The sequence below is a fragment of the Lepidochelys kempii genome, chromosome 11, assembly GCF_965140265.1.
Source record: "Lepidochelys kempii isolate rLepKem1 chromosome 11, rLepKem1.hap2, whole genome shotgun sequence".
Lineage (NCBI taxonomy): Eukaryota > Metazoa > Chordata > Testudines > Cheloniidae > Lepidochelys > Lepidochelys kempii.
Window position 1 is genome coordinate 78,400,535 of NC_133266.1, and position 26,054 is coordinate 78,426,588.

The window sequence follows — 26,054 nt, forward strand, 5'->3', positions numbered from 1 at the left end:
TGCTATTACAAGCAGGGTTCAACACATACAGGAGCTGTGCAAACTTTCACTATCTAACTTTGTTGTGCACATTGAAGATCTAACCTACATCTAACTACTGAATCTCTCTCTGAAAGAGGTGGACAACTATACCAGATCAAAGGGTGGCATGTCTAGCTGTATATCTAGACTGATAACTAGACACCTGCTTCCTTTGTGGGCCAAACTGGCTTTGAACCCAGGTCTCCAAGGGGGAAAAGGCTAGCAATACCTCAACAAGCTGGGAGCCAATTTTTGAAACTGATGCCTTAATTGAAGGAAGTGGCACACTGATGAGGAAACAATACACTTTTGCTGTAGGTTCAACAAGTAACTCAACAGCAGTTCCTCATGCCACAGCTGTAATCAGTGTGGACACCTGAGCTGAATGCCCCTCTACGTAAGAACGGTAAGTTGGGCACTATAGTATTACTTTTGAGGGTCCTTCAGAGGCCCCAAACAGCCAGCTTGTTCTTCTCAGAGCATGTTGCCAGGTGCATCTATTAGCATGAGCAGCTGTGGGACGGAGATGTCTGGAGGGGTTAGCTCTGTTACGGGGAAGGGAACTTGTGTTCTAGGTTTGGTAGGGGTCTCAGTTCTGCTGGCTCTTGGGGGGAAGCTGCTGCTTAATTTTATTTGTCTTGTGTTAGGGTGCCTAGAGCTCTGGATAGGCATCCACATTTATTTTTTTAGAAATCAAAATTAAATACATACACAGATGATGCAAAACTGAACAAAGAGGTATTGTAAAGTTTTAATTAGAAACTTAAACACAGAGAGAAGAGGTCAGTAAGACTAATGATTTCACCAGGTCAAGGCAATTTTAAACAATTTAGAATCTAGTTTACATAAATTAGGTTTCATGCTGTATGCTGCAGGGGAAGCCACACTTTCATATTCATACTCACATGGTGGCGTCTTGCCCCCAAAGCACATGTCTAGAAGTTCAATTCAGAAATCTCCCACACCTTGAAAGCATTGTGAAATGCTGGATGAGCAGAGGATAAATACACAAGAATACAATGTTAGGGAATAAGTTCCTCTCAAAATACTCACCTTCCTCTGTAGACAAACTTCATTGGTTCCACTGCCAGTGCGGTGGCTACTACATCATCAGCGTTGTGTTTGCGAATGTTCACCACCATCAGGCCATCCAGCTTTCCCACCACAAAAACCAAACTGTCCTGAAAAGACGACAGGCTTAGAAATAGAAAAGCCACACAAAATGCAAACCCAAGACTCCCAGCAATACAAGAGCATCAACCCTATGGATAAGAGAGTGACATTATATAGACTTATATGAGGAAAACAGACTCTGTGGATAGAGAATCCTGTTGAATGCAGCTGTGCTCACACAGAAGGAGGCGGCTAGCTGCCAAAGCCGGCTACTTGACCCAAGATGTGCTCTTGCTCCATCAAATGAGTTCAGGGACATGATCCTGTCATTTGGCGTTGAAATCAGGAGCACTAGGAACCCATGATCCAACAGCTGGAGAAGATATCTGGAGGATACTTCCCCTTGGGAGAGCAATACCAACTTGACATTCCAGCCTTAGTTTCATCTGATCTGCAGATTGTCACACAAGATTATATTTCAGTATTCCTGTTCTGTTTTCCTAGATCCCCCTATCTACTTCCTATTGGGTATTCTATTAATTCAATAGTGGATTCACTTGGGCATTTGGAACAGGTTTGTCCATTCATACTTACAGGTCCAATAAAGCCAAGCAATCCTGTTCTCGTGAAGGGTTGATCTGAAACAGGCACCCCTGCTGCTGTCACTGGAATGGTCTGATAGAATACAGAAGATAAAGTACTCAGATACACACCACAGGCAATTCACTTTTTAGCGAGTACTGTGAAGCTAAAACGCCTTCACTTTCTGTTTCAGTGAAAATCTTTTATGATTAAACACAGAATGCACTAGAGAGAGCGAGAGAGAATTTACTGTCCTCCTGGCTGACGTGGCTGTAACTCGCGCTGTGAGGTAGGCAAGTACAATCCTATTACAGGGGGAGAACAGGCACAACAGGAGCTGAGTGACTTACCCAAGGTCACATAGCAAGTCCATGACAGAGCTGGAACATAACCCAAAATTGAAAACCAGAGCTTGTGTTTTAACCAGGTAAGGTCCACGAACAACTCCTCTTGTGTTGCCTCTGCTGGTTTCCTTACCGTTTCTGAGGACTACCCCACCTGGCCTGCCTGCCTCCTCACTGCTACATGACTGGACAGCCTGACATTGGAAACCCTCAGCGAGAACTCCCTCCAGAAACATAACCTGGTTCAGGTACGAGGAAGATGGCCAGGACTCCTTGTATAAAAGAGTCCTGACGCATCATTTCTGAAACAGAAAACCCTCCCTGATCCCATGATAGCACTGGTGTCTGCAACAGCAGCGTCTGAGTGCCTCCCAAAAGTAAAACAGGACAACAATGGTCACTTCCTTCCTTCCTTGCTGGCAAGGATGCGTAAGGTACTACTTTTTGGTTGTACTTTCTGGGGAATGGGCCTGTATGTGTGAAAACATGAGATTCAGACACTGCTGCAGTAAAGCTTGGGCAAAACGACGGGTTTTGCATCTGCCACCAAATGCAGCGAGGCTGCCTGTTCTTATTTCATCCTCTCTTCAAACTGCCTCCAAGCCCGAAGGAACATCGTCTCACGTGTTATACAACCGCAGATTATTCAGAGTTCTAAGGATTACAGCAAGTAATCAAAATCTACTTTTAGATCAAAAACATGCGTATGGTTTTCAGTACACTAGGAAAATTGTTACTTAAGCAATGTGGCAATAGCTGAATAATATTAGTATGCATGTAGGGGATTATGACGTGGTATCAGATCTATGCGAATCATCACCTGACTCTATGCAATATCATCTTTGAAATGTCTTAATGTAACTTTCCAAGCTAACGCTGTGCCGGCACAGAGGGGAGATGATCCTACACGGATTACGTACAGGATGCGAATATTAGCATGATACTAGCATTCTGAATATAAAAAAAGATGATTGACTGCTAACGCTATTTCATAATTTGGTTAAAGCAAAAACAAGTTGCAGGTGTGATGTGTTATTCGAGTGGATGAAGAGAGGTGTATTTTGCCCTGGCTTTTATTGAATTAATTAAAACAGATGCTGTTGCAATCAACATGAGCATATCTGCTGTGACACAGGTCCAGAAAGGGTTACACAGCTAGCCCGCTAACTGACTCAGATTCAACCTTTAGAGACATATTAGTAGACAATGTTTGTGTTTTTTGTGTGTTTACATATATATTGTTAGAGGTTGACAATGTAACCAAACGGTTCCTGTCTATCGCTGTATTCTGTTAATTCAGAGATCAAAAGGGTTTGTTAACATTTAAATGAACTGTGAATGCAGTGATATCACTGTCTTCATTTCTCTCTGAAGTACATAGTAAACTCCTTATAAATGGTGGGAGATAAGCGATTGCCTTATGTTAATCCGTGAAGCTAATTATCAGTGTTGCTTCGGAAATAGGAGGTTACTTCAAAGACACTATTCTTCACCGAAGGAACACCTGCTATCAAGAGGCTGACAATAGCCTGCCAAGGATCTATAAAAACTCTTGGGCCCTGATCTTTCATCTCAGATCTGCTTAAGCTTCATCGGGGAAGTCTGAGTTGCAAGACTGAGGTTTCCAGTTCCATTCTGGATTGCCCCGATATTGGACACTGGACTATAACCCAATGAACTGATTCTGGAAAAGATTCTTTGTAACTCTAAAGCTCACCATCTCTACTATCAGACTGACCTAAGAACTCTCTTTGTATCTGTATGTATAATGATCCTTTAACCAATATGCTCGCTCTCCTCTTTTTAAATAAATTTTAGTTTAGTTAATAAGAATGGACTGTAAGTGTAATTAATTAATTAAGCACTCTCAGCATTTCCCCCTCTCCCAGGACCCCAGTCACACCTGCAAAAAGAAACTGATAGGCAGAATTATGTATCTCCTCACTAACTGAAATAATAAAAGCATCTTTTTAATCAAAGGTTATCAAGGGCATAAAAATTATAGAAAGACACAAACCTCAAACACATTCTTGGTGATTCCAAGCAGACCATAGTATGCTGTCCCAGTTGCACCAGAATTCACACATATTTCACCAACCTCATCAGTTTTACATAGATAAGGAGTTCCATCCACCTTCACAACACACACATTAGCTAAAGAGGTAGAGCAAGAATGCAATGGTATTATCATCTATGTATATTTTGGTAAACTGGTAGACACAGAAATTGGCTTGCTGCTAAACACCGTAACATGATTAAATAAATTTCAATATTGGGCAGCTAAACCACAAACATTACATATAAAAAAAATGTCAAAAAGGAGGGTTTTGTTATAGAAATTTAAAAAGCATTTTGATAATCTGAGTAACGCTATCTCTGATTTATGTATTCTCTAGATATGAAAACTACAAACTTTCAAATTTCTGATCCCCCCTCCCCATTATGTTCTAGGCCTTACTACATAATACCACAACCTCTTAGCATTTGCTTTTGAATATGAAGGCCAAAATATAATCCAGGGCAGCTGGTTAGGTAAATGAGGATTTATGTAGTATTAAAGATGACAAATTTCGATAATACCAATTACAAATTAATAATTGCTTTTGATTTACTGTTGCACATAGCATATTCGGAGACATTAAATCCTTAAATTAAATATGCGACACACGCAAGTTAGAAATGGAAACAAAAGCTATTAGGCCACTTTTATTCCTGCTGCCAGTTTAGGATTGGTTCAAATGAATTTTTCTAGTACTTTGTCCAGTCTTCTTTTCAAACATGCCAAGTTTCCAACAGCCGTTGAGATGCTCTTTCATAATCTAACAGAACTCCTTTGCTATGTTGCCTAAAATTTCCTTTTCTTCACCAACTCTCATTACTTCAGATTACATCACCTGGTACCACCATAAATAAGCTTTCCTTCAGAGTTTGTTGATATTTTCCATTCCTTAGATAAACTATCTATGTTTAGCTGTTTTAATACTTCCTCATAAATCATTCCCTCTACTGCCTTATTCTTGTTGCTCTTCTATGAGGTCTCTTCAATTTTCTACACCATTCTCGTACTGAGGGCCACAGAACGCAAGGCGAATTTCCAGTCTGGTCTCACTAAAGTTGTCTACAGAGATTATCTTCTCCCTGCTCTGGAACACTCGTGTTCGCAAATCAGAGATCACACTGGCCTTTTTCACAGCAATCAGTGGCTCTCTTGCTCTGAGGCCACCCATGGGTCTCTCAAGATACAGCACTCCATACAGGCGTCTATGCCTGTGCCAGCTTGCTGGGAGTATTCTGCATTTCCGAATCCCTGGGAGAGCCAGTATCTGACCGTGTCTGAGATGGGGCAGTACAAGGTAACTTGCCACCTGCGTGGGGGTGGTGATGATGATGATGGAGCTAGCCAGCTCAGATGCAGGGGAACGAAGACCAGGATGGGATGGCCTAGGTGGGTCAGTAGAGCAGCTGGAACCTGACCCTCACCCCACCCTGTGTTATCCAAACTAGGGCCAGCATGTAGGCAGGGCTGCCATCTCTTCAATCGGCTAACGAGCTCTCTGTTGAAAAAGGGAGCAAAACCACAGAGTATTTCATAGAATCACAGAATATCAGGGTTGGAAGGGACCTCAGGAGGTCATCTAGTCCAACCCCCTGCTCAAAGCAGGACCAATCCCCAATTAAATCATCCCAGCCAGGGCTTTGTCAAGCCTGACCTTAAAAACTTCTAAGGAAGGAGATTCTACCACCTCCCTAGGTAACGCATTCCAGTGTTTCACCACCCTCCTAGTGAAAAAGTTTTTCCTAATATCCAATCTAAACCTCCCCCACTGCAACTTGAGACCATTACTCCTTGTCCTGTCCTCTTCTACTGCTGAGAATAGTCTAGAACCATCCTTTCTATATCCTTCTGCCAGCTTGTTGGTTTCCAAAGCTGGATGTTCGTAACCAGAAGTGATATTGGGGTAAGTAAATTGAAATTGCTTTTTTTTTTTTTTTTTTAACTCCGTGTGCTTGCACCTGTTACTGCTACAGAGCCTCCTTTTCCCTGTCCCCACATGCCCTCTGCAGTTCACCCGCCCCCTGCAGCGGGAATTAGTGACTGAGGACCCTTCCTCCACAGGGCTAGCACCCCTGCAAGGGACTTCTGTTCTTCCCTCCCTCCCGCCTCCCAAGGCAGGAAGCACTGTTAGTGTTGGCTGCTGCAGGCTCCAGGAGGAAGTGTCATTCCTTGCAGGGCCCTTTCTCCCTTGGGCATCCCTCCAGTCCCCAGGCTGAGCTGAGCCCAGCCCCCTCAACAGCACAGGTTTGCTGTGCCCTTTTCTCCACTTGCGCAGGCTCCAGTTCTCCATTGCTCTGGAATCTCTGTAATCAGTGTGTGAAAGGTGCTTCAAGCTGCATCTGTCTGAGCTAGTGTGTGGCCCTGATGGGAGTGTTAACCAGGCTCAGGCCAGGAGCTGGCCAGCAGCACCCATCTGGGTGTGTGGATTCTTTTCTGGGCTTCTGAAAATTTGAAATGAGAAGCCAATCCCTTAATCCAAGCCCCCATCCTGCCCCATTACATCTCGCTCAGAGCGCCCTGTGAAATCCTTGGAGCTTCTGACAGTGTTTCTTAGGGACACACGGGCTCTGGACCTTCTTGGCCCCAGCGCAGGCTGCTGTGTAGATGGGAAGCGACGTGGAAAGAGCCAGGACAAATGATTGGTATGTCCATGCAGCAAGAGCTGTGAATGGTCTAGCACAGCTAACAGCAGCAGTGAAGACAGCACAGCATGGGCTAGCGAGCCAGGTATGGACCCACGGTCTGCATTGTGCTCGCCCTCCCCATGCTGACACCCACACAGCGCTGCCTTCATTAATCACACTAGCTGCATTCAAGCTAGCTCGGGCAGGTAAGCCTGCGCACAGCTTCTCTCACCATCTGCCACAATTTTCCAAGTCAGTCTTTGAACTGAAGCCTTTAGGGGCTTATAGGCAGCACTTGCTTCTACCACTGTCCAGTAAGTGCTGAGAGAGGTCACTGAATAGAAACAGGAATATTCCCTCCCTCACTGAATTTGTATAACTCAGCCCCCAAGCCTGGCCTGGTGCAGACAGAGACTAAAATCTTTGGTGGCAGCTAAGGAAATGTCAGCCTTCAGAGGACCTTTCTGTCCTTTCCAGCCTGTGTCTGAACCAGGAGACCCTTAATTCACCCTAATGAAACTGAGCGTGTGAAAGACGAATGTGTCAGTTACCCACTGGTCTCCATCCTAATTTTAAATTGTCCACCAGAATGATCATCATTATCAATAAAGTGGAACTTTGGATCTGTTTACATGATAGCATCTGGCAACCCCAATAAGGTAACACCGCAACCAAAGCTTTGACACAGGACAAAAAGTTTAAACTGCTCTAGTGAGAGCTCACCAGTTGCTAGGCAGGATGTACACCTCTCTTCCCTAGCCCTGCGGGCGTGGACTAGAAATTGGAACTTTTTAAGTTACACAGACGTACGAATCATTAGCTTCAGGCTCAGCTACGCATAAACCCATTTTCAGATTCATAATCCTAATGAGTTCCAAATATAAGGCTGTTAAGCAGGCATGCCAACGGAGAATTAGTCCTTTCCTGTGGCCGCAAAAAAGATTCTTCAATTAATTCAAAAGCTATCTACAGTACTTTCCTTAACGGCGATGCAGGTGAGAATTAGATACACAGTGCAATGACCTACGGTCACACACAGGTGCCACAGTCATCAGCTAACCTGCATGCGTGACGTGAGTAGTAGCCTTGATTACCTTCCAATAACCTTGTCTCTCTCTGTGGAGCGAGACGACAATGCTACTGGCAGTAACATTAAGGCTCACATACAGTCACCACAACCTCTACCAAAAAGCAAGACCAAACACAAATGAGCAGGTCTGATTCTAACCAGCAGAAGATAGTGATACTCACAAATTAGTACAATACAGTAGCCAGCATAGGTCATTTGAGGACAAAATGACAGTGACAGATGGCAAGATGGGACAATTAAATATGTAGATATCAAATTCAATTAACTTCAAAAAGCTCATAAAACCAACCTCCCCTAAAGCTCTAACATAGGATAATCACTATCAGAGAATAATCCAATAACCTTTTGCATTTGTTTGTTCAATACACAAAGCACCTGAAAAGTAAACTCTTTGCACAGACAAATAAGATACATTATTTTCTGATGCAGCTATTCAAATGCTATTAAATAGCTGTATGCTGAAATAGGTCTCGTCCTTCTATGACATTGTCTATACTTGAGTCAATGGGAATATAGGAGTTGCTCAAATAAATTAATCTCCAATACCACAGTCTGACAAGACAGAATAATGCATCAGTAATAGGCCCAGATCCCTTCTAAATTAGGACATTTTACCATTAAGACTGAACAGAGTAATTTCTCATGTTGGAGTGATAAGACAAAATTAGTTTTTGACTGGAACTTGGCTGAGACTTCATATATATCCATTCAACCCAGCCCTATGATTCTTAAACATCCAGACTTGCTATTAATGATCTGGATGATGGGATGGATTGCACCTTCAGCAAGTTCGTGGATGACACTAAGCTGCGGGGAGAGGTAGATATGCTGGAGGGTAGGGATAGGGTCCAGAGTGATCTAGACAAATTGGAGGATTGGGCCAAAAGAAATCTGATGAGGTTCAACAAGGACAAGTGCAGAGTCCTGCATTTAGGATGGAAGAATCCCATGCACCGCTACAGGCTGGGCACCAACTGGCTAAGCAGCAGTTCTGCAGAAAAGGACCTGGGGATTACAGTGGATGGGAAGCTGGATCAGAGTCAACAGTGTGCCCTTGTTGCCAAGAATGCTAATGGCATATTGGGCTGTATTAGTAGGAGCATTGCCAGCAGACTGAGGGAAGTGATTATTCCCCTCTATTCGGCACTGGTGAGGCCACATCTGGAGTACTGTGTTCAGTTTTGGGGCCCCCACTCCAGAAAGGATGTGGACAAATTGGAGAGAGTGCAGTGGAGGGCAAGGAAAATGATTAGCGGGCTGGGGCACATGACTTACGAGGAGAGGCTGAGGGAACTGGGCTTATTTGGTCTGCAGAAGAGAAGAGTGAGGGGGGATTTGACAGCAGCTTTTAACTACCTGAAGAGTGAGGGGGGTTCCAAAGAGGATGGAGGTCGGCTGTTCTCAGTGGTGGCAGGTGACAGAACAAGAAGCAATGCTCTCAAGTTGCAGTGGGGGAGGTCTAGGCTGGATATTAGAAAAAACTATTTCACTAGGAGGGTGGTGAAACACTGGAATGGGTTCCCTAGGGAGGCGGTGGAATCTCCATCCTTAAAGGTTTTTAAGGCCTGGCTTGACAAAGCCCTGGCTGGGATGATTTAGTTGGGGTTGGTCCTTCTTTGAGCAGGGTGTTGGACTAGATGACCTCCTGAGGTCTCTTCCAACCCTAATTTTCTAAGATTCTGCTATGATTCTATTTGACATATGGAATAAATGGAACAGTCAGTTTAGCCCTTGTCTGATGTGAAATTTGTTATGGATATTGGATGCCACACAGAACTCTGAAGGAAAGGACAGAGGCCCCCTTCTCTTCATACAATTCGGTATTTTCATTAATGACTTGGGTAACGGGAGTGGAGAGTATGCTTATAAAATCTGCAGATAACACCAAGCTAGAAGGGGTTGCTAGCCCTCTGGAGGACAGGGTTAGAATTCAGAATACCCTTGACAAACTGGACAATTGGTCTGAAATCCAACAAGATGAAATCCAATAAGGACAAGTGCAAAGGAAAGGAAAAAGCAAATGGACAAGTACAAAATGGGGAGTAACTGGCCAGGTGCTCGTACTGCTGAACAGGATCTGGGGGGTACAGTGGATCATAAATTGAATGAGTCAATATGATGCAGTTGCAAAAAAAGGCCAATATAATTCTGGGGTGTGTTAAACGGAGTGTCGTACGTAAGATAAAAGGTAATTGTCCTGCTTTCTTTGGCACTAGTGAGGCCTCAGGTGGAATACTGTGCCCCGTTCAGGCTGCCAAACTTTAACAGAGATGTGGACCAATGGGAGAGAGTCCAGAGGAGAACAACAAAAACAATCAAAGGATTAGAAATCCCGACCTACGAGAAGAAGTTAAAAGCGAGGTATGTTCAGTCTTGAGAAGAGACGACTGAGGAGGGGATGATGAGCCTCTTCCAGTACATTGAGGCCTGTTATACAGAGGACGGGGATCAGTTTTCCATGCCCACTGATAGCAGGACAAGAAGTCACCAGCTTAACCTGCACCAAGGGAGATCTAGGTTAGATACTAGGAAAAAACTTTCTAACGATAAGGTTAGTTAAGATCTGGAAGAGGCTTCCAAGGAAGGTTCTGGAATCCCCATCACTGGAAATGTATAAGATTACACAAACACCTGCCAGCGATGGTCTAGGTTCACTTGGTCCTGTTGCAGTGTAGAGGGTGGACTCGGTGACTCTGGAGGTCCCTTCCAGCCTCACGTTTTCATGATGCTAGAGCCTGGATCTGTCAAACTTAGGAGGCTATTTTCTTCCTCTTCTGAAACAGATTTTTCCTTTGGATTCTGCAGATAGTCACACCTGCATGCTATATTTAACTAGATCAGGCAAGGCAGAACTCAGTACTGTGAGGAACTCAAAGACCATATCGCTCAAATACCCTCTTATTTTCCCTTTTATGCAGGAATATTGTCAAAGACAGAAAGTATCAGTGACTTGCTCAAAGAGCTCATTTTTAAAGAAAATTGAAAAAAAAACTATACTTTCTGAGAATCAAACGTCTCAGTTCTCAAAAGGACTGAGAGCTTAGGAGAAGTTTAAAACAACCTGTTCAATGGTTTACCTGCCAACAAGATAAGAGAGATTTACCCATTCAGGAGACTGGACTGCAGAGCTTGAATTGTCTCAGCAAATTCCACTCTTAGACTACATGTTCCTGTCATTACAAGCAGTCAGGGCACTCTAGTCTTCCAAATGATTTGAAGCGAAGTACAGAGCTATTTTCCCCAGACACTGAAGGTTTGTTGGACATGATGAATGTCCATGACTGAGGTTTTTAAACAGTCCATTCATTAATCTAGTCAAACTTTTGCTTAAGCCACAAATAATTTTAGCTACTTGCAAATATGCTTTAAAACAACTGCCAAAAGAAGGACCGTACGAGAGGAACAGTAATATCATTATCAATTGGCAGAAGAAAGAACTGGTGGGATAAGACAAAACAGCAGCTAGAATATACAGCATATCTTAATTTTCCCCTTTATTATATTTTTGTTATGCCATTCAACAATTAAGTAGCTCCACTTAAGAAACACACAGTAGTTTGTTACACCTTAATTCTACCAATAATGTGGTCCAGTGGATGAATGAATCAAAAGCAACACCTCCTCTCATTCCAAACTAAAAATCAGATTAAAATAGTTCCCTCATATACTCAGATTTTTAATATTTGATACTTTCAGACTGCTCTTAAAAAATACTTTCAAGAATTAAAGCACACACGCTAAGGCAGCAGGCCGTACAGCTGTAAGGCCACTTTCATCCAGGACAGAGTGCTACTTATTTGATCAAACCAAAATACACCACAACAACATCAGAAATTCAGTGGACTTCTATTAAATATACATGAAGTATACTCATCCTACCTCCAGGCATAACCTGACCAACATCCTGTACAGTGAGTACTGACAATTTTTCTTCTGTATCCACTCTAATCACGCTGTAACTCAAACAATTCATAGACAACACTGCTTTCCCAGGGGGTGGCCCACCCAAATCTGGAGGTCTGAAAAACAAAGTAAAATATCAAAACAGCAATGACACTGGGAATACCCCAATGGCAACACATTCAACAAAGAAGCTCTGTGCAGTTCTGTCAGGGATGAAAGTGCATGGCAAGTTTAACCATGGAAGCCGTATCAGTAAGGAGACCAACTAAAGCTGGGCTCTAACTGATATTATTTACAGTACTTCATCTACCACAGACCAAAAACCTTTTAGTAGTGTGGTCTAGTGGATACAGCACTTGACCGGGACTCAGGAGACCTGGGCTCGGTTCCTGATTCTGCTGGGTGACCTTGGGCAAGTTGCTTCATCCCTGTGCCTCAGTTTCCCCATCTGTAAAACGGGGATAATTATATTGTTCTCTCTTTGTAAAGTGCAATGAGATCTACAGATGAAACGAGCTATGTAGGATCCATGTGGTGGTGGTGGTAGTAACATTTTAATATGGAAGGAAGCCCTGTGATCTTCTCTCTCTACTTATTTGTCTAAGTGTTTGCACCCTGTAATGTGTGTTCCTATTTAAATGCTGGTGTAATTCTTTAGCATGGGTCCTGTCATCGTGGAGAGATGAGGATGTAGAACCATTAGTTCTCTAACCAAATGGGCAATCTCCCACCACTGTAACGATAAACTAAAACCAGTCTTGACTTTTGGAGGAATGCATTCAGTTGTGTGTATACTCTGAGCACAGCTCAGTGGAGACTGCCAATTGCATTTTGAGACAAATTGTGAGGTTCTGAAATCTGTTCTTATTCCATATTGGAACAAACCCAAAACCTTTTGAACGTATTTGCAAAATGGAACAGTATCGAAACATCTGTTTTCCAGATCAAGAAAGTTAAGTTTTCAATTCAGGGGTTTCCCTCACTCACTGGAGACTGAACCCTTAACCTCAGAAACCTTCCCAACTAAAACTTAATTGAAATAGATTGTTTTCTTGAAAAGTGTGTATTTTGACAACAAATTACTCAAAAACATTCCTATCTGTGACCCTGCTGAATAATCACATCAATTTTCACTGACTACAAAATAGTTTTTTTCCCTTCCCTAAGAGTGCTCCTCAGAGCCCTTTGGATTCCCAGTGGTATTTTTTAGATGGTTAAAACTTTTTTTTTTTAAAATTACTCACTTATGTTAAACAAATGTTAACATTTTAGAGAGAGGAAGCCGTTTAGCCAAAGACTCAATACCCTCATTCCTTCAGTTAATGTTATTACAGAGCTCACACTCAACATCCTTGAGATCTCCTACAAAACCAGGGAAGATCAGACTGGATACGACTGACATTTCTGAAGCAGATGCAAAAACAAAAAATCCTCAGTCAGATCATCTGTATTCATCGTAAAGTAGGGGAAAAGGGCACAAGGCCAGTTTCAAAGGTGATCTTTAAAATGAGACACTGAGCAAGCCTCAGATGAGCCTCTTTAATTTTTGTCTTTTGGGTAACTGGAAGTTGTACTCTGATTGTCCGTTTGGCCTGCGCATGTACCCTATGGTTCCTTGTGCTGTGTTACCTGCCTGTTCACACGTGGGCGGAATAGAGGCAGGTGTCTGCCACACTGGCGTAGCTTGATCTAGTAGTGTCTCGTTAATGGGCAACAGCACCCTGGCGGGTGTTGCTGACTGCAGGATATCCAACAGTTTGTGTTGTGAGTCCTGGACTCCTTCATGTGGAATCCGAAGAGCGTCAGCTACCCTCTTTATGAGGTCTCGAAATTGCTGAAAATCACCAGCCATGGAAGATGGAAGAGAGCTTCAGCCAGAAATGAGGATGAAATAGGTGCTTGAGAGCTGGCCTCCTTATCCTCCCTGGCCTCCTGCTCCTCAAACACCTCTGCCTGTGGGGGCGCTGCGGGAACGAGAAGGCCGGACAACTCTAGCCTCCAGATAATATGGTATTGGTGGTCTGGCAAATTGTTGTCGATAGGCAGCCCAGGGGTCCCAGTATGGCCATGGGGGGGGGGGGGGAATACTGGAGAGAGGGTGGCATGTAGGGTTGATTCCACCACTCTTAATAATGATTCTGATTTTCCCTGATTTCAGAGAGTGGGTTTCTGAAAGGATATGTTGGAGAAAGCAAAATAGAAATAAAGGAGACCAACTGGAAGTCTCTTTCATCCACCTCCATCTCATCCAAAGGATACTCCTGGGGGAACTGTGTGCCACTGCGCATGTGCAGAATTTATGTCCCCTGCAGATTTCTTTGCTTCACTGCAGACAAATGACTTTCTGACAGGGAAGCAAAGAGAAGCTGCAAGAGCAGTTACGCATCACTCAACTAGCTGCATCCAGACCCCCACAGCACCAAGCCCCACTCCCCCAGTCCTCCTGCTGAGACCCCCACACCCAGACCCCTCCGCTGAGCCCCAACCACTTTCACCTGGAATCTCCTGAAGAGTCCCATTGCCCTGCACCTGGAAACGCACCCCCAAATGAGCCTCTGTGCATCCAGATCCCCCCACACCTCGACTCTCCACTGAGTTGCCTGCACCCAGATTGTCCCACACAGAATCCTCTCACTTCACACCTGGATCCCCCCACACTGATCCCCTCCCCTTTCTGCCTGGTTGAGCCTGCCTGCCATACACCTGGTGCAGAGGGGCAGGGCCCCAGAGTGTTTCTGGGGTAGGCCCAGGCCTTGTGCTGTGTCAGGGTCTGGTGCAGCTTCACCGCTGAGTCCGTGTCCCCGGGGTAGGGGGTGGGAACACTGGGGAGGCTGCAGGGTGATCTCCCACCTTCATGTAGCAAGTGGTATGTGCTCCCCACTGCCATGCTGGAGCCTCTGCATTTATTTATTGACCAATAAAACTTTCAGAATTTTGCAGAATTTAAAAATATTGTGCACAGAATTTTTAATTTTTTGGCGCAGAATGCCCTCAGAAATAAAAGGAGGAGCACCTGGAGAAAATGGTAAAGTACTGTGGTACCAGATAGTGGTAGTCCAGAGATTGGGGCCTCAATACAGAGAGACGCTCTGTACCCATGAGGAGCAGGGACTCTCAGTCATCTGTTATAGAGAAATACTTAGCATATCTGAACTCCTGTGGTACTGAATAGGGGACTGGTACTGATGCAGTAGGCAATGCCACAGTCACCAAAGCCAACAGCCACTGCTGGTCGGTGTACTGAAATAGACACTGATGGTGTCTGGTGCCATTGCTTGCTTGGTGCCAAGGACACCGCATGCATGGGTACCGACGGGTGCACTGAACTCGACGGTGCCAGTCCCAAGTGTCTATACTTGACCTCTTTGCTGCTAGAAGGTACTGAGGTCCTACCAGACCCACGTGTCTCATTCATGCTCCGGGATTTTACAGCCCCACTGGTACCAGAGGAGGAGTCCTTTGACTCAATGGTACTGAAACGAAAGGTCAAGGCTTTGGAGACTGTAGATCTTGCCACGTCCTTGTCTTTTTTGAAGATGGCATCTTAAGTTGAGAGTCCATGTTCCTCTTTTGAGAATCCTTCCCTGAGATGTCCAAAGTTTTCCCTTTCTTAGGGGAAGCCTGTGCTGATGGAACCATGGATCTGCCCCGAGACAGACGTACTGGGGGGAGTCTCCTGACCTGACTCAGAAGTTGGTCTATGATTAGCAGTCTGAGTTTAATCTCCGTTTACCTTTCCCCGGGACTTGAGGGCTAGGCAAAAGTTGCACTTCTGGGAGACGTGTAACTCCCCCAAGCAATGGACACAGTCAGAGCAGCCATCGTTTACAGGGATAGCCTCTTGGCAGGAGAGGCAACGTCTGAAACCTGACAAGCCAAGCATGCCCTGCCAGGAAAAAAATAAGTCTCCCCAAGGGGAAAAGAGAGGAATCAAACAATCCCCTCACTACTTATCTAACTATAACTAACTACAGAAACTATTTAAACCACTGTCAAAATACCCAAAAAGCTGAGGCATGTTCAGGCGGACACGCTAGCGTTCCATCTCAAACTGAGGCAGTTGAGAAGGAACTGAGAGCTGTTTGCACCACAGCCCCATAAGGCCTCGGTATCTGGCACTAGGAGGCACAGGACACATGTGTGGGTCGAACAGACACTGCTAACTGAAAAATCTCTGAGCAAGGGCATGAGCACTTGAAGTGGAGTTCCAATGGGGACACTACTTGAAAAGCATACATTTTGCCTAGGTTAGAAATGTATTTAGTTAAATTCTCACTAAATATAATACCTGCGAATAGCAACAGTTAATGCCTCTGAAGAACTGGCACAGGGACAGATAACTTCTGGTCTCAAACCTCTGGACTGAAATACGTTGAGGAATGCATCACAGGAAGATATTGACCCTAAATACAATAAATCACAAAAAGGGAAAAGCATGCATGATTTTTGCAAGGAGAGATAATGCTGAAAAAAATCCATTTTGCCCTAATAGAATTTCCATATTTATTTTTACCTGTGATTTAGCTGTAGAATATGCAAATGTCCTCACACCACATCATCAAGTCATACTTTTGACAGATTATTCTTTAAAGAACAGCATACCCCATTAGTGTTTAAGCAACAGAGCTGCACAAAATTCTAACAGTCAGGCCCAGATATTCACAGGTAGTCAGTCATTGCTGCACTCAGCAGTGCAACGCCTAACTGATTTAAGAGTCTACTTCCCATTTTCAAAAGGGCTTTAGGCACTTAGGACCCTAAAACCTATCGACTGTTGATGGAATTTTGGCTCCTAAGTGCCTAAAGCCCTTTTGAAAATGAGATTTAGACTCCTAAATCAGTTAGGTGTTGCATTGCTCAATTCCTTTAAAATATGGTCCTTAATGATTACTAATTCACAAAGTGAAATCAGTGGAGAAACTCTCCCTGCAAAGGCAAAGTTAAAAATCATGGAATTCTGCAAGGGATCTTGTAAAGGTATAAATGATCAGTCATTAAAATTCTGAAAATTGTCTCATATAAAGTTTCCTGCAGGTATCATGGGACCAGGATGCATACACATCTTCTAAAAATCATTACATGACTTTGAAAAGCTCCATTTGTGTTCAGAACTCTATGTCAGACCCATGTGAAAAAATGACACGTGGGCCCTGAGCTTTATTATTTTAAATTCCATTTTATTGTAGCGGGGAAAATTTTCCAGCCAGCACACTTCAGAGTTAATTTCTAAGACGGTTCAAGTCATTCTGTATTGCTCCTGGGCCTTATACTACCATCATGCTTCAATCACTGAGAAATGCACTACCAAGTCGTGTGTGATTGTTTGAGTATTAATGGATGGTGGTAACAGTATTGTAGGTAGTTCTGTGGGTACAATGTTCAACATTTTATTACAGAGTAAATGGCCTAATGCCCTAAGCATCTGGTCTCAAATATCTAAACTCTTTGGAACTACACATTTAATCCTCACAAGATCAGTTCAGCCTTTCCTCCTTCCACGGTAAATAAATGGACTTCCATACAGCATGTCATTTCTGTGAGTTCTTTCAGCGATTGCATTCCTGGAGGCTCTTTGTAGCTGTTCGAGATCTCTTGGAACTCTTTATGAGAGCAGACTTTTGCCCTAATATCCTTGGTCAAGAACTGTCCCACCCTACTCTGTTTTGCTGTCGATCAGCTGTTCTCCTGGCTGCTGAGCTCCGTCACTAAGGTTTGCTCACTGTCAATGTGACAGGCACTATAAATAACTTGCAATATGCTTCCATACACCCGGGGTTGAAAGACACTGTAGAAATGTAAAATATTATCCCCACGCTTACATGGATTAGCTCCATCTGCCACTATTAGCATTCGTAAAGAGCTGAGGTTGACATCTCTTTGATCCCGCTGAGCCAAAAGCGACCAGTGCATATCACGTGATTTTACTACTGCTACACGGGCTGAAAGTAAAAAAAAATATTAAAACCAAAGTAATGATTTTAAATAGGCCACGTATGTGGCGAACACACTGGGCATATCACATGTCCTGTCAGGAGGGAGCTAAGCCTTGCCCATCATGCATCCAGAAATACTTCTGTTAAAAAGTATTTGCTGTGTAACTAAACTGTGAAAAAGTGAAGTTGGTTGAACTGCCAACAGCACTTCCTGATCAGACCATCTTTTGAGGAGCCAGTTATTGAGGTAGGGAAAACCTGTTATTCCTAGACAATGGAGGTAGGCAGCTGCAAACACCAGGATGTTTGAGAAAAACCCATGGGACAGAAGAAAGCCAAAGCCTACTGTACTGGAAGGGATCGTGCTCAAGTGGAAAAATGAAGAATTTTTTTGAAAGAGGGATGAATTGTTACGTGGAAGTACGCACCTTTGAGGTTGAGAGTCACCAACCAGTCCCCAGACTCCACAGAGGAAATTATAGCTGCTAGGGACTCTGTTCTGAATTTCAGATGTCTGACTTACTTGTTCAATTGTCTGAGATCTAGTATTGGCCTCCAACCTTTGTTTTTCTTGGGTAGCAGAAAACTCCTTGAATAGTGTTGAAGTGGACCTGGTTCTATGGCCCCTAGACTTAGGAGCAAGGTGATCTCCTGTCTCAGCAACTGATTGAGAGAGGGGTCTCTAAAGAGGGATGGGGAAGGGGAGACCGACTGGAGGTAAACTGGATCGTATAACCAGAAGTAATGGCCTCCATTGTCTGATGTTATAGGCTGCCACACATGTTGGTATAGAGGGAGAGTGTCCAAACTGAGAAAAGGGATGGAATGGTGCAGTCAAGAAATCCTGACTATTCAGTGGTTCAGACTCTTGACCAAACGTCAAAACTGGCATTTGGAAGATGTTGATGGTAGGAATGAAGCAGCTGAGGTAATGATTTCCTTTTTAGAAAAGCTCAGCCTCTCAGCTGGTGGTTCAGATGGTCTATGAAAGGTAGAAAATTGAGCAGGACGGTATCTTTGTACTGACTGAGACCTCTGAGTTTCGTTTTATTTGCAGGTATGTATATCCCCAAGGATCTAAGTGTAGCCCTAGAGTCCTTTAGAGTATTGACAGGTTTCAGAGTAGCAGCCGTGTTAGTCTGTATTTGCAAAAAGAAAAGGAGTACTTGTGGCACCTTAGAGACTAACAAATTTATTTGAGCATAAGCTTCCGTGAGCTACAGCTCACTTCATCGGATGCATACAGTGGGGAGATTTTATATACACAGAGAACATGAAACAATGGGTATATGAAAAATTCAGATGGTAACACCCATTGTTTCATGTTCTCTGTGTATATAAATCTCCCCACTGTATTTTCCACTGAATGCATCCGATGGAGTGAGCTGTAGCTCACGAAAGCTTATGCTCAAATACATTTGTTAGTCTCTAAGGTGCCACAAGTCCGCCTTTTCTTTTTAGGGTATTGAGTAAATCATCTGTGGAGTCCACAAAGAGCTCTTGGCCATTCAATTGTACTTCCCACGGGAAACTAGACAACTGACACCAGGAAGCTCATCTTGTCACTACTGTGGTGTCAGCCACATCAAGTGAAGCCTGCAAAGACATCTTTGCCAAGAGCTGAACCCCCTTTCTTCTGGCACTAAACTAATCTTGGTGTTCCAGTGGTAAATGGTCAATACAAGCACTGAACTTCTCATAATTCAGGTGATCATATTTCGACATCAGCACCTGGTGATTTGCAATCCTGAACTGTAATATTGCCGAAGAGTAGCTTTTATGACCAAAATGCTACAGGACCTGGCCTACACTGCTGTTTATGTCCATGTAACTTATGTTGCTCAGGGTTGTGAAAAAAATCACTCCGCTGAGTGACATAGCTTTCATCGACCTAACGCGGTATCTACACTGTGCTATGTGCTTCTCTTCATGTGTCAGTATAATAATCCCTGCATCTGTAATTTTCACTCCATGCATCTGAAGAAGTGTGTTTTTTACCCATGAAAGCTTATGCCCAAATAAATCTGTTAGTCTTAAGGTGCCACCGGACTCCTTGTTGTTTCAGTACCTCCAGGCTGTGTTAATTGTAGAAGTTGAATAGTCACTATCATTCCAAGTACTACTGAGCTGAAGAAATATGCTCTTTCTCATGGCATGGATACCTTCTCTCCCTCCCACACACAGCATCCTGAGAGGGAAGAGGCAAAAGGGTGGGCTTGTTCTTCATTCCTCAGTGCATCTGCATCAGCAGAAATACATCAGCACTGAAGAAAAACGTAATAGCAGTATCAGTGACGTCTGAGGCTCGGAAGGCTCAAACATCAGTTGGATGCAGTGACAAAAGGAAATCAGCTGTGATAAGATAGCAGTGGCATCTAATCGTACACTAACAGGTTTTTCTCGCCCCTTTAACGTTTTAGGTTTTTCTCTAATTTTGCTTAGCTGGCCCATTTCAGCAGTAACACACTTCACAATTTCTTTGTTTTGGCTCATTAGGGGATGGATGAATCAAGTCAAAGTACTTTCAGATTACCTTTGTATGAGCAGACTTTCTGTATCCAGGAAAGCGGATTAACCTTCATTAATGCATAGGGGATACTGACAACGTGCATTCTGTTCATTACGCTCTGTAAGTTAAACGTTCAAATGTCTCAAAGGGTAAATGAACTACACGGATACATTTAAAATATCACAGCTGCAGCGCATGTTCAGTGCCATCTAACACCACACAAGCAGGATAAATGCATATATCCAAACAAACAACATTTCCTATGTGCCTAAATCTATTTATCACTATATATCAGCAAGTGTCATTTGAAGCCTTGATGTAGTTTGTTCATTCATTCATTCGGATATCAAAATACCAGAGAAACCCTATCCTCCAACATACTCTTCTTAAAATCTTGTCCTCCCTTGCTTTCTATGACTGTCCTCTTCTTGTTCTCCTCCTACCTCTCTAATCGATCCTTCAGTGTGTCCTTTGAAGGATCTTCCTCAATGCCCCCACTCCAGATTCCACAGGGCTCTGTCCTAGGTCCTCTTCTCTTCTCTAAAACTTTTTTCCTCTGGCAATCTCATCTGCAAACAGAAATTCAACCACCATCTCTATATGGACAGTTCACACATCTACCTCTCTACTCCAGATCTGTCTCCTGTCCAAACTAAAATTCAGCCGGTCTGACATCTCTTTGTGAATTTCTAGCCATCAGCTCAACCACAACATGGCTAAAACGCAGCTCTTTAATCTTCCTCCCCAAGGCCCTCCCCACTATCTCCTTTCTCGATCAATGTGGACAATACCACTATTCTACCTGTCACTCAGGCCCGTAACCTGTGCGCCATCTGTGACCCACACGTATCTCTAGGTCCTCACATCCAAGCTGGGACTGTCATGCAGATTATTCCTGCATAACATCTTTAAGATCCATCCACAGAGCTAAACCTTGTGTCCAAGATCTCATCATCTTGCATCTTGGTTACTACAACCATCCTTCTCTGTCCTTGACAAATGCAATCTCGCCTCACTCACATCCATTCAGAATGCTGCTGAGACGACTGTTTCCCTAGCTTATCGCTTTGACCACGTCTTCTCTTTCTTTGCATCCCTTCACTGGCTGCCTCTTCTCTATCATGCCAAACATAAGCTTCTTGTCTTCACTTTCAAGGCCCTTCACAACCAATCTCCACCCTATCATCTCACTCCGTATCAACAAGTCAGCTCCCATTTCTGAATGGCCCAGAATGCCAGCCTCCACTGCTTGTTTGTTACATGTTCAAACAGGCACCATCATGCTTTCTCCCATGCTGCCCCTCACACTTAAGGAAGCTCCTTGTAACCAACCACAAAACTAGTCCTACTCTCCACCTTCAAAATACTTCTCAAAACCCTCCTTTGCTGTGAGGCCTGCAAAAAAATTGACAGCAGCTAAGCTGCTGGTGTACAGAGACCATGGACTGTCCCGCTCCCCAGTACTGTCTCCTTGCACTCGTCTGTCTGTGTCTATCCACCTGCTGTCTCTTGCCTGACATTTAGATTGTAAGTGCTTTGGGACAGGAAAGGTCTTTCTCCTGTTTTTTGTACAGCACCTAGCACAACGGGGCCCTGGTCCATGACTGGGCGCCGAGACACTATGATAATACAAATAATACAATTCTTCATTATTGAATGTATTCAAACACTCACTGTTAAAACTCCGTGCCACAGACCAGCTTCCCTTTTGAAATCCAGCACATTTGTTAACGTTTCAGCTGAAAGTGGATGAAGACTTTGGTTACATTTGCTGACCACCACAGTGGCCAAACCTTTAGAACATTTGAGAAGCATGGTGTATCTCCCAAAGGAGCTGTGAAATTTGTAAGACTTTCAGAAAAGGAATAAGCCAAAGTCACATTACCATGCTCCTATTATGTGTACACAGTCTGCTAAAGCCTACAGCATCTTAAGTTACTTGTTACAATTGTCCTTGTATCATCATTTGTTACAGATGACACAAGCAATGATGCCTATAGTTAAGGTTGCCTGGCCCCTGACACTTTCAATTATAACACCTTATTTTCGATTGCTTACAACTTTGCTAATCTTTAATAGTTTGAGCTGAAATTTTTCCATGCTGGGTTTTTATCTCAGGCTGAATATAGGTGTGTACCTTAAGTTTCAGCTAAAAAAGTTCGAGTGTTTCAAAGAATGCGATTAGATAAAAATGTTGTTTTGTCCATGTTAGTTTTCTCTTTCTTTCTTTCTCTTTCTTTCTTTCTTTCTTCATTTTGACATTTGTCTCACTGAGAAACTCTAGCACCCTTCATGTTTCGGAGCAGGGATTTGGAATTAGGATTGCCCTGCTGTCAGAGATGGATTGCTTAGTGTCCTGAGAAAGTTCACCCAAATTTGGCTAAGTTACAAGTGAAAATCAGTTTGCACGTGCTCAATGGAGGTTTGAGAGAAGCTGGCAGAATTATTTTCGGAAAACACCATCCACAATGATCATGCTCCAACCCCACATAGCTCCTGTGTACTGACTGGACTGAGCATGCTGAACCATGGAATCTTCCTCCTGGGTGCCAGGCCTAGAACAGAAAGCAAGGAGACTGTCTCTCTTATCCTCTTACTGCCCCCACTGCTGGGTTGGTCCCTGGGCAGTGTGGAGAAGGAGAAAGCAGCCTGACTTGCTTGACTGCAGAGGAGTGAGGAGAGGATGACAGGGGCAAGCCGGGGCAGGCTTGGGGGTATACAATTTTGCTGCAATTGGGCCAGAATGCTCAGCACCTTGGAAGATTGAGCCAAAATGACATTGAAACTGAAGGGAATCCAAATAAAGGTGACAAAGATGATAGAAGGATTAGGAGGTAAAATTTATGAACAGATTAAGTGGTTTTAACAAGTTTAGTCTAGAGAAAAGAGAGCATGAAGTCAAAAGTGCAGGTTGGGGATTGGGACTCTGCTGTTAATAGTCTCCAACTGGTAACAGATATGTACTGGTAATTAAGAGTCATTCTTGGTATTTTTTTTAAAAAGGCTGTTATTGAAGATTCTGTGAATTCCTTTTTAACAGAAAAAAGTGACAGGCAGATTGAACATGGATTGTTTTAAACCTTAATTTAATTCATTCAAGGCAAACATTCTTCTGAAAATTAAAAAGCATTACGTTGACACTAGATTGCTATTTGGATAAACATATAATTAAAAATATTGAATACTAAACTTGTGACAACAGCTTCAATACAGTTGCCTACCCCTTACTAAAGGGCATAGTTTACTGGTGTATTTTAAAATGTGGATTTTTTTTTTTGTTGCAATTCTGAGCAGTGATTGCTATATATTTACTTTCAAATTGATAAAGCTATCAGCTGCTATTTACATACACTTCACATATTTTGTCTTAAAATACAAAAGGGTAAAGCAAGCACACTTTCAGGGGGAGGGAAGCTGATTGCCAATAATAATGGCTACATTTAATAAATTTATACAAGTCTTACACGAAAACAAACTTTTTTTTTTTACAAGTTGATGCGGAAACACATGTATTCATAATTTTGCTTAAAGACTGATCAAAAATTGGAAACTGCTGGCAAAACCCTACCCTGTGAATATGACCAGTTAGCCCCCCCTGTATTGGCTGTTCTTCTGGGGTGTGATTTTCTGCACATGCAGTTATTCCAACAGCACATGCACATTGGGAGCGTACTACTGTCAGCTGCACGGGAAAAAACAGGCCACATATTCATAATACAATAAAGATATTGATCCTTCCACTGTTGTGAAGCCTTCAGTCTGATCAGCAAAAGTTGTTGCTGATTAACCCTTTCAGAGTTGCAAGATTTACTTGGATTGTCCAAGAAATCAAATATTAGTTCTATTTATTTCAACTTGTGTTTTAACTAGTACGTTGCTAACACGTATGGTCACAGAAGACTTTTTTTTCTCAACAGTGTGGAATTAGGTGGTATGAGATGGACACATACAATCAACTGAGCAGGTTAACAAGGGTCTCAGATTAGAACTACTTAATACATGCTGTGGATGAAGTTACAAGTGGCTCCTTATTTTTCTTCATATTTCATGTCAATTACAAGCAAGTAAACAGCACTTTCCTTCAACAATGAAAAATGTCACTAAGACTGGAGATAGGGCACTAAAAATGCTTTCCCAACATAAGATACAGTATGTTTTGCTTAATGTAAATATCAATATGTATTATTTTTGAAGAACCTCTACGGAACGTACCTTCTGAGTAACCGCATGACTGGGTCAATGCGTGACAGTGGGCCAGCATGGACGCATGAGATATAGTGATGCCCATTGCGCTGCCCTCTTTACTTGTCTTATACTGAAAAGAGAAAATTTACGTTTGTTTAATAATTGAAGTTAGCCAACTAACGACGATTAATTTGAGGGGCGTCTTTGTGTGTGTACGGTATGTTAAACTGTACATACTTAGAGGAGCAGCCGTGTTAGTCTGTATTCGCAAAAAGAAAAGGAGGACTTGTGGCACCTTAGAGACTAACCAATTTATTTGAGCATGAGCTTTCGTGAGCTACAGCTCACTTTTTTTCATGCTTTGTGTGTATAAAAAGATTTTCTACACTTTCCACAGTATGCATCCGATGAAGTGAGCTGTAGCTCACGAAAGCTTATGCTCAAATAAATTTGTTAGTCTCTAAGGTGCCACAAGTCCTCCTTTTCTTTTTGTACATATTTTGATTGTTTCCCTGTCCCTTACCATTTGTAAATTACTTGTCCCAGTGACCCCCCAAAATGGAACACCATCAATACATGATTATCACCACCCTGCCACTTTGCTGACATTGTATCCCTTTCCCCTCCCTTTGTTCATTACTTGTCTATGTACATTGTAAAATCTTTGGGGCAGTAAACTCTTTGCCTCTGACTACGTATTTGTACAGTGCCCAGCACAACGGGTGCTACTGTAACACAAATAAATACCGAGGGTGCATCTGACACTATCCTTGAGTACGTCATAGGATTCTTGGAAGGAAGATGGTTAAGTTTTCTATAATGCAAAGTTTACACTTCCAACCTGGTATGGGAATTTAAAAGTGAAAATGTGGTAACTCAGAATGAAAGGCTGGGTGAAAGCCTCAAAAGCAAAGATGAGCATAACTGGGTGGGGAGGGCTGCTGCTATAAAAACAAAAGCAAAAAGATTCTAAGCTAGGTGACTGAGTAAGAGGAGAGCACAACATTACAGTGACAGTCTGATGCTCCTATTTATATGGAAACAAGGTGTGGGGGAAAGGTACTGCACTTAGTTTTAGGGGAGAAATAATATTTATGTATAATCTATAGCACCATAACTTTTCATGACACCTTACAGAGATTGAGAGACATGGTCCATGCACTGAAAACTTACCATGTAAATGTGAGACACACAACGAGGATATAGATACAGGGTAAAAATTTCAAATGGTCTAGGTGACTTAGGAGCCTACGTCTCATTGCAAGAATAAAAGTCACTTAGGCACTTCTGAAAATGTTACCCAAAGGAACAAGCCACAGGATTACAAATAAAATGATACATCCGATCACATGGCGAGATAATCATTTACACACTGACTGTTTTCAGTAAGGACAGAGGGAGAGCAAGAGAATGGATACATTCAGTACAAGAGTGGAAATCAATGATGGAACCCATGTGTCAGATACAGAGTGATACTTTCTAGCATCACTTAAGGTCAGATATAAAGGAAAGGAAAAAGACATTGACGGTCAGATGTTGGGATCATAACTAGCTGGTGAAAGATTCAGAGACTGGGACAATTTCTTGCTCTACACTGAAAAATTAAGTAATTTACAATCTCTCAGGACTACAAAGAGAACAATAAAGTGCTCTGTGGAACAGGTGACCGTAGCGTAAGTACTTGCTAAGCTTAC

At 42.9% G+C, this 26,054-nt stretch overlaps 1 protein-coding gene across 17 annotated transcripts in view; it reads right to left on the minus strand.

Moving 5' to 3' along the window:
- The window catches only part of DIP2A (disco interacting protein 2 homolog A), a 248,545-nt gene that overhangs the window by 44,474 nt on the left and 178,017 nt on the right, over nucleotides 1–26,054 (minus strand). For 16 of the 17 annotated variants that reach the window (XR_012154401.1, XR_012154402.1, XM_073306935.1 and 13 more), the window contains 9 exons: nucleotides 24,388–24,490; nucleotides 21,850–21,914; nucleotides 20,200–20,293; nucleotides 17,553–17,672; nucleotides 16,022–16,136; nucleotides 11,710–11,849; nucleotides 4,078–4,214; nucleotides 1,729–1,809; nucleotides 1,075–1,202 (listed from right to left, as the gene is read on the minus strand). Coding sequence is in view for 15 of the 17 variants with exons in the window: in XM_073306935.1 (XP_073163036.1) it covers nucleotides 1,075–1,202; nucleotides 1,729–1,809; nucleotides 4,078–4,214; nucleotides 11,710–11,849; nucleotides 16,022–16,136; nucleotides 17,553–17,672; nucleotides 20,200–20,293; nucleotides 21,850–21,914; nucleotides 24,388–24,490 (983 nt within the window). In the remaining 2 variants the exon portion in view is untranslated. Of the gene's footprint in view, nucleotides 1–1,070; nucleotides 1,203–1,728; nucleotides 1,810–4,077; nucleotides 4,215–11,709; nucleotides 11,850–16,021; nucleotides 16,137–17,552; nucleotides 17,673–20,199; nucleotides 20,294–21,849; nucleotides 21,915–24,387; nucleotides 24,491–26,054 lie in introns of those variants that run through there. The other variant, XM_073306948.1, reaches the window with a different exon arrangement.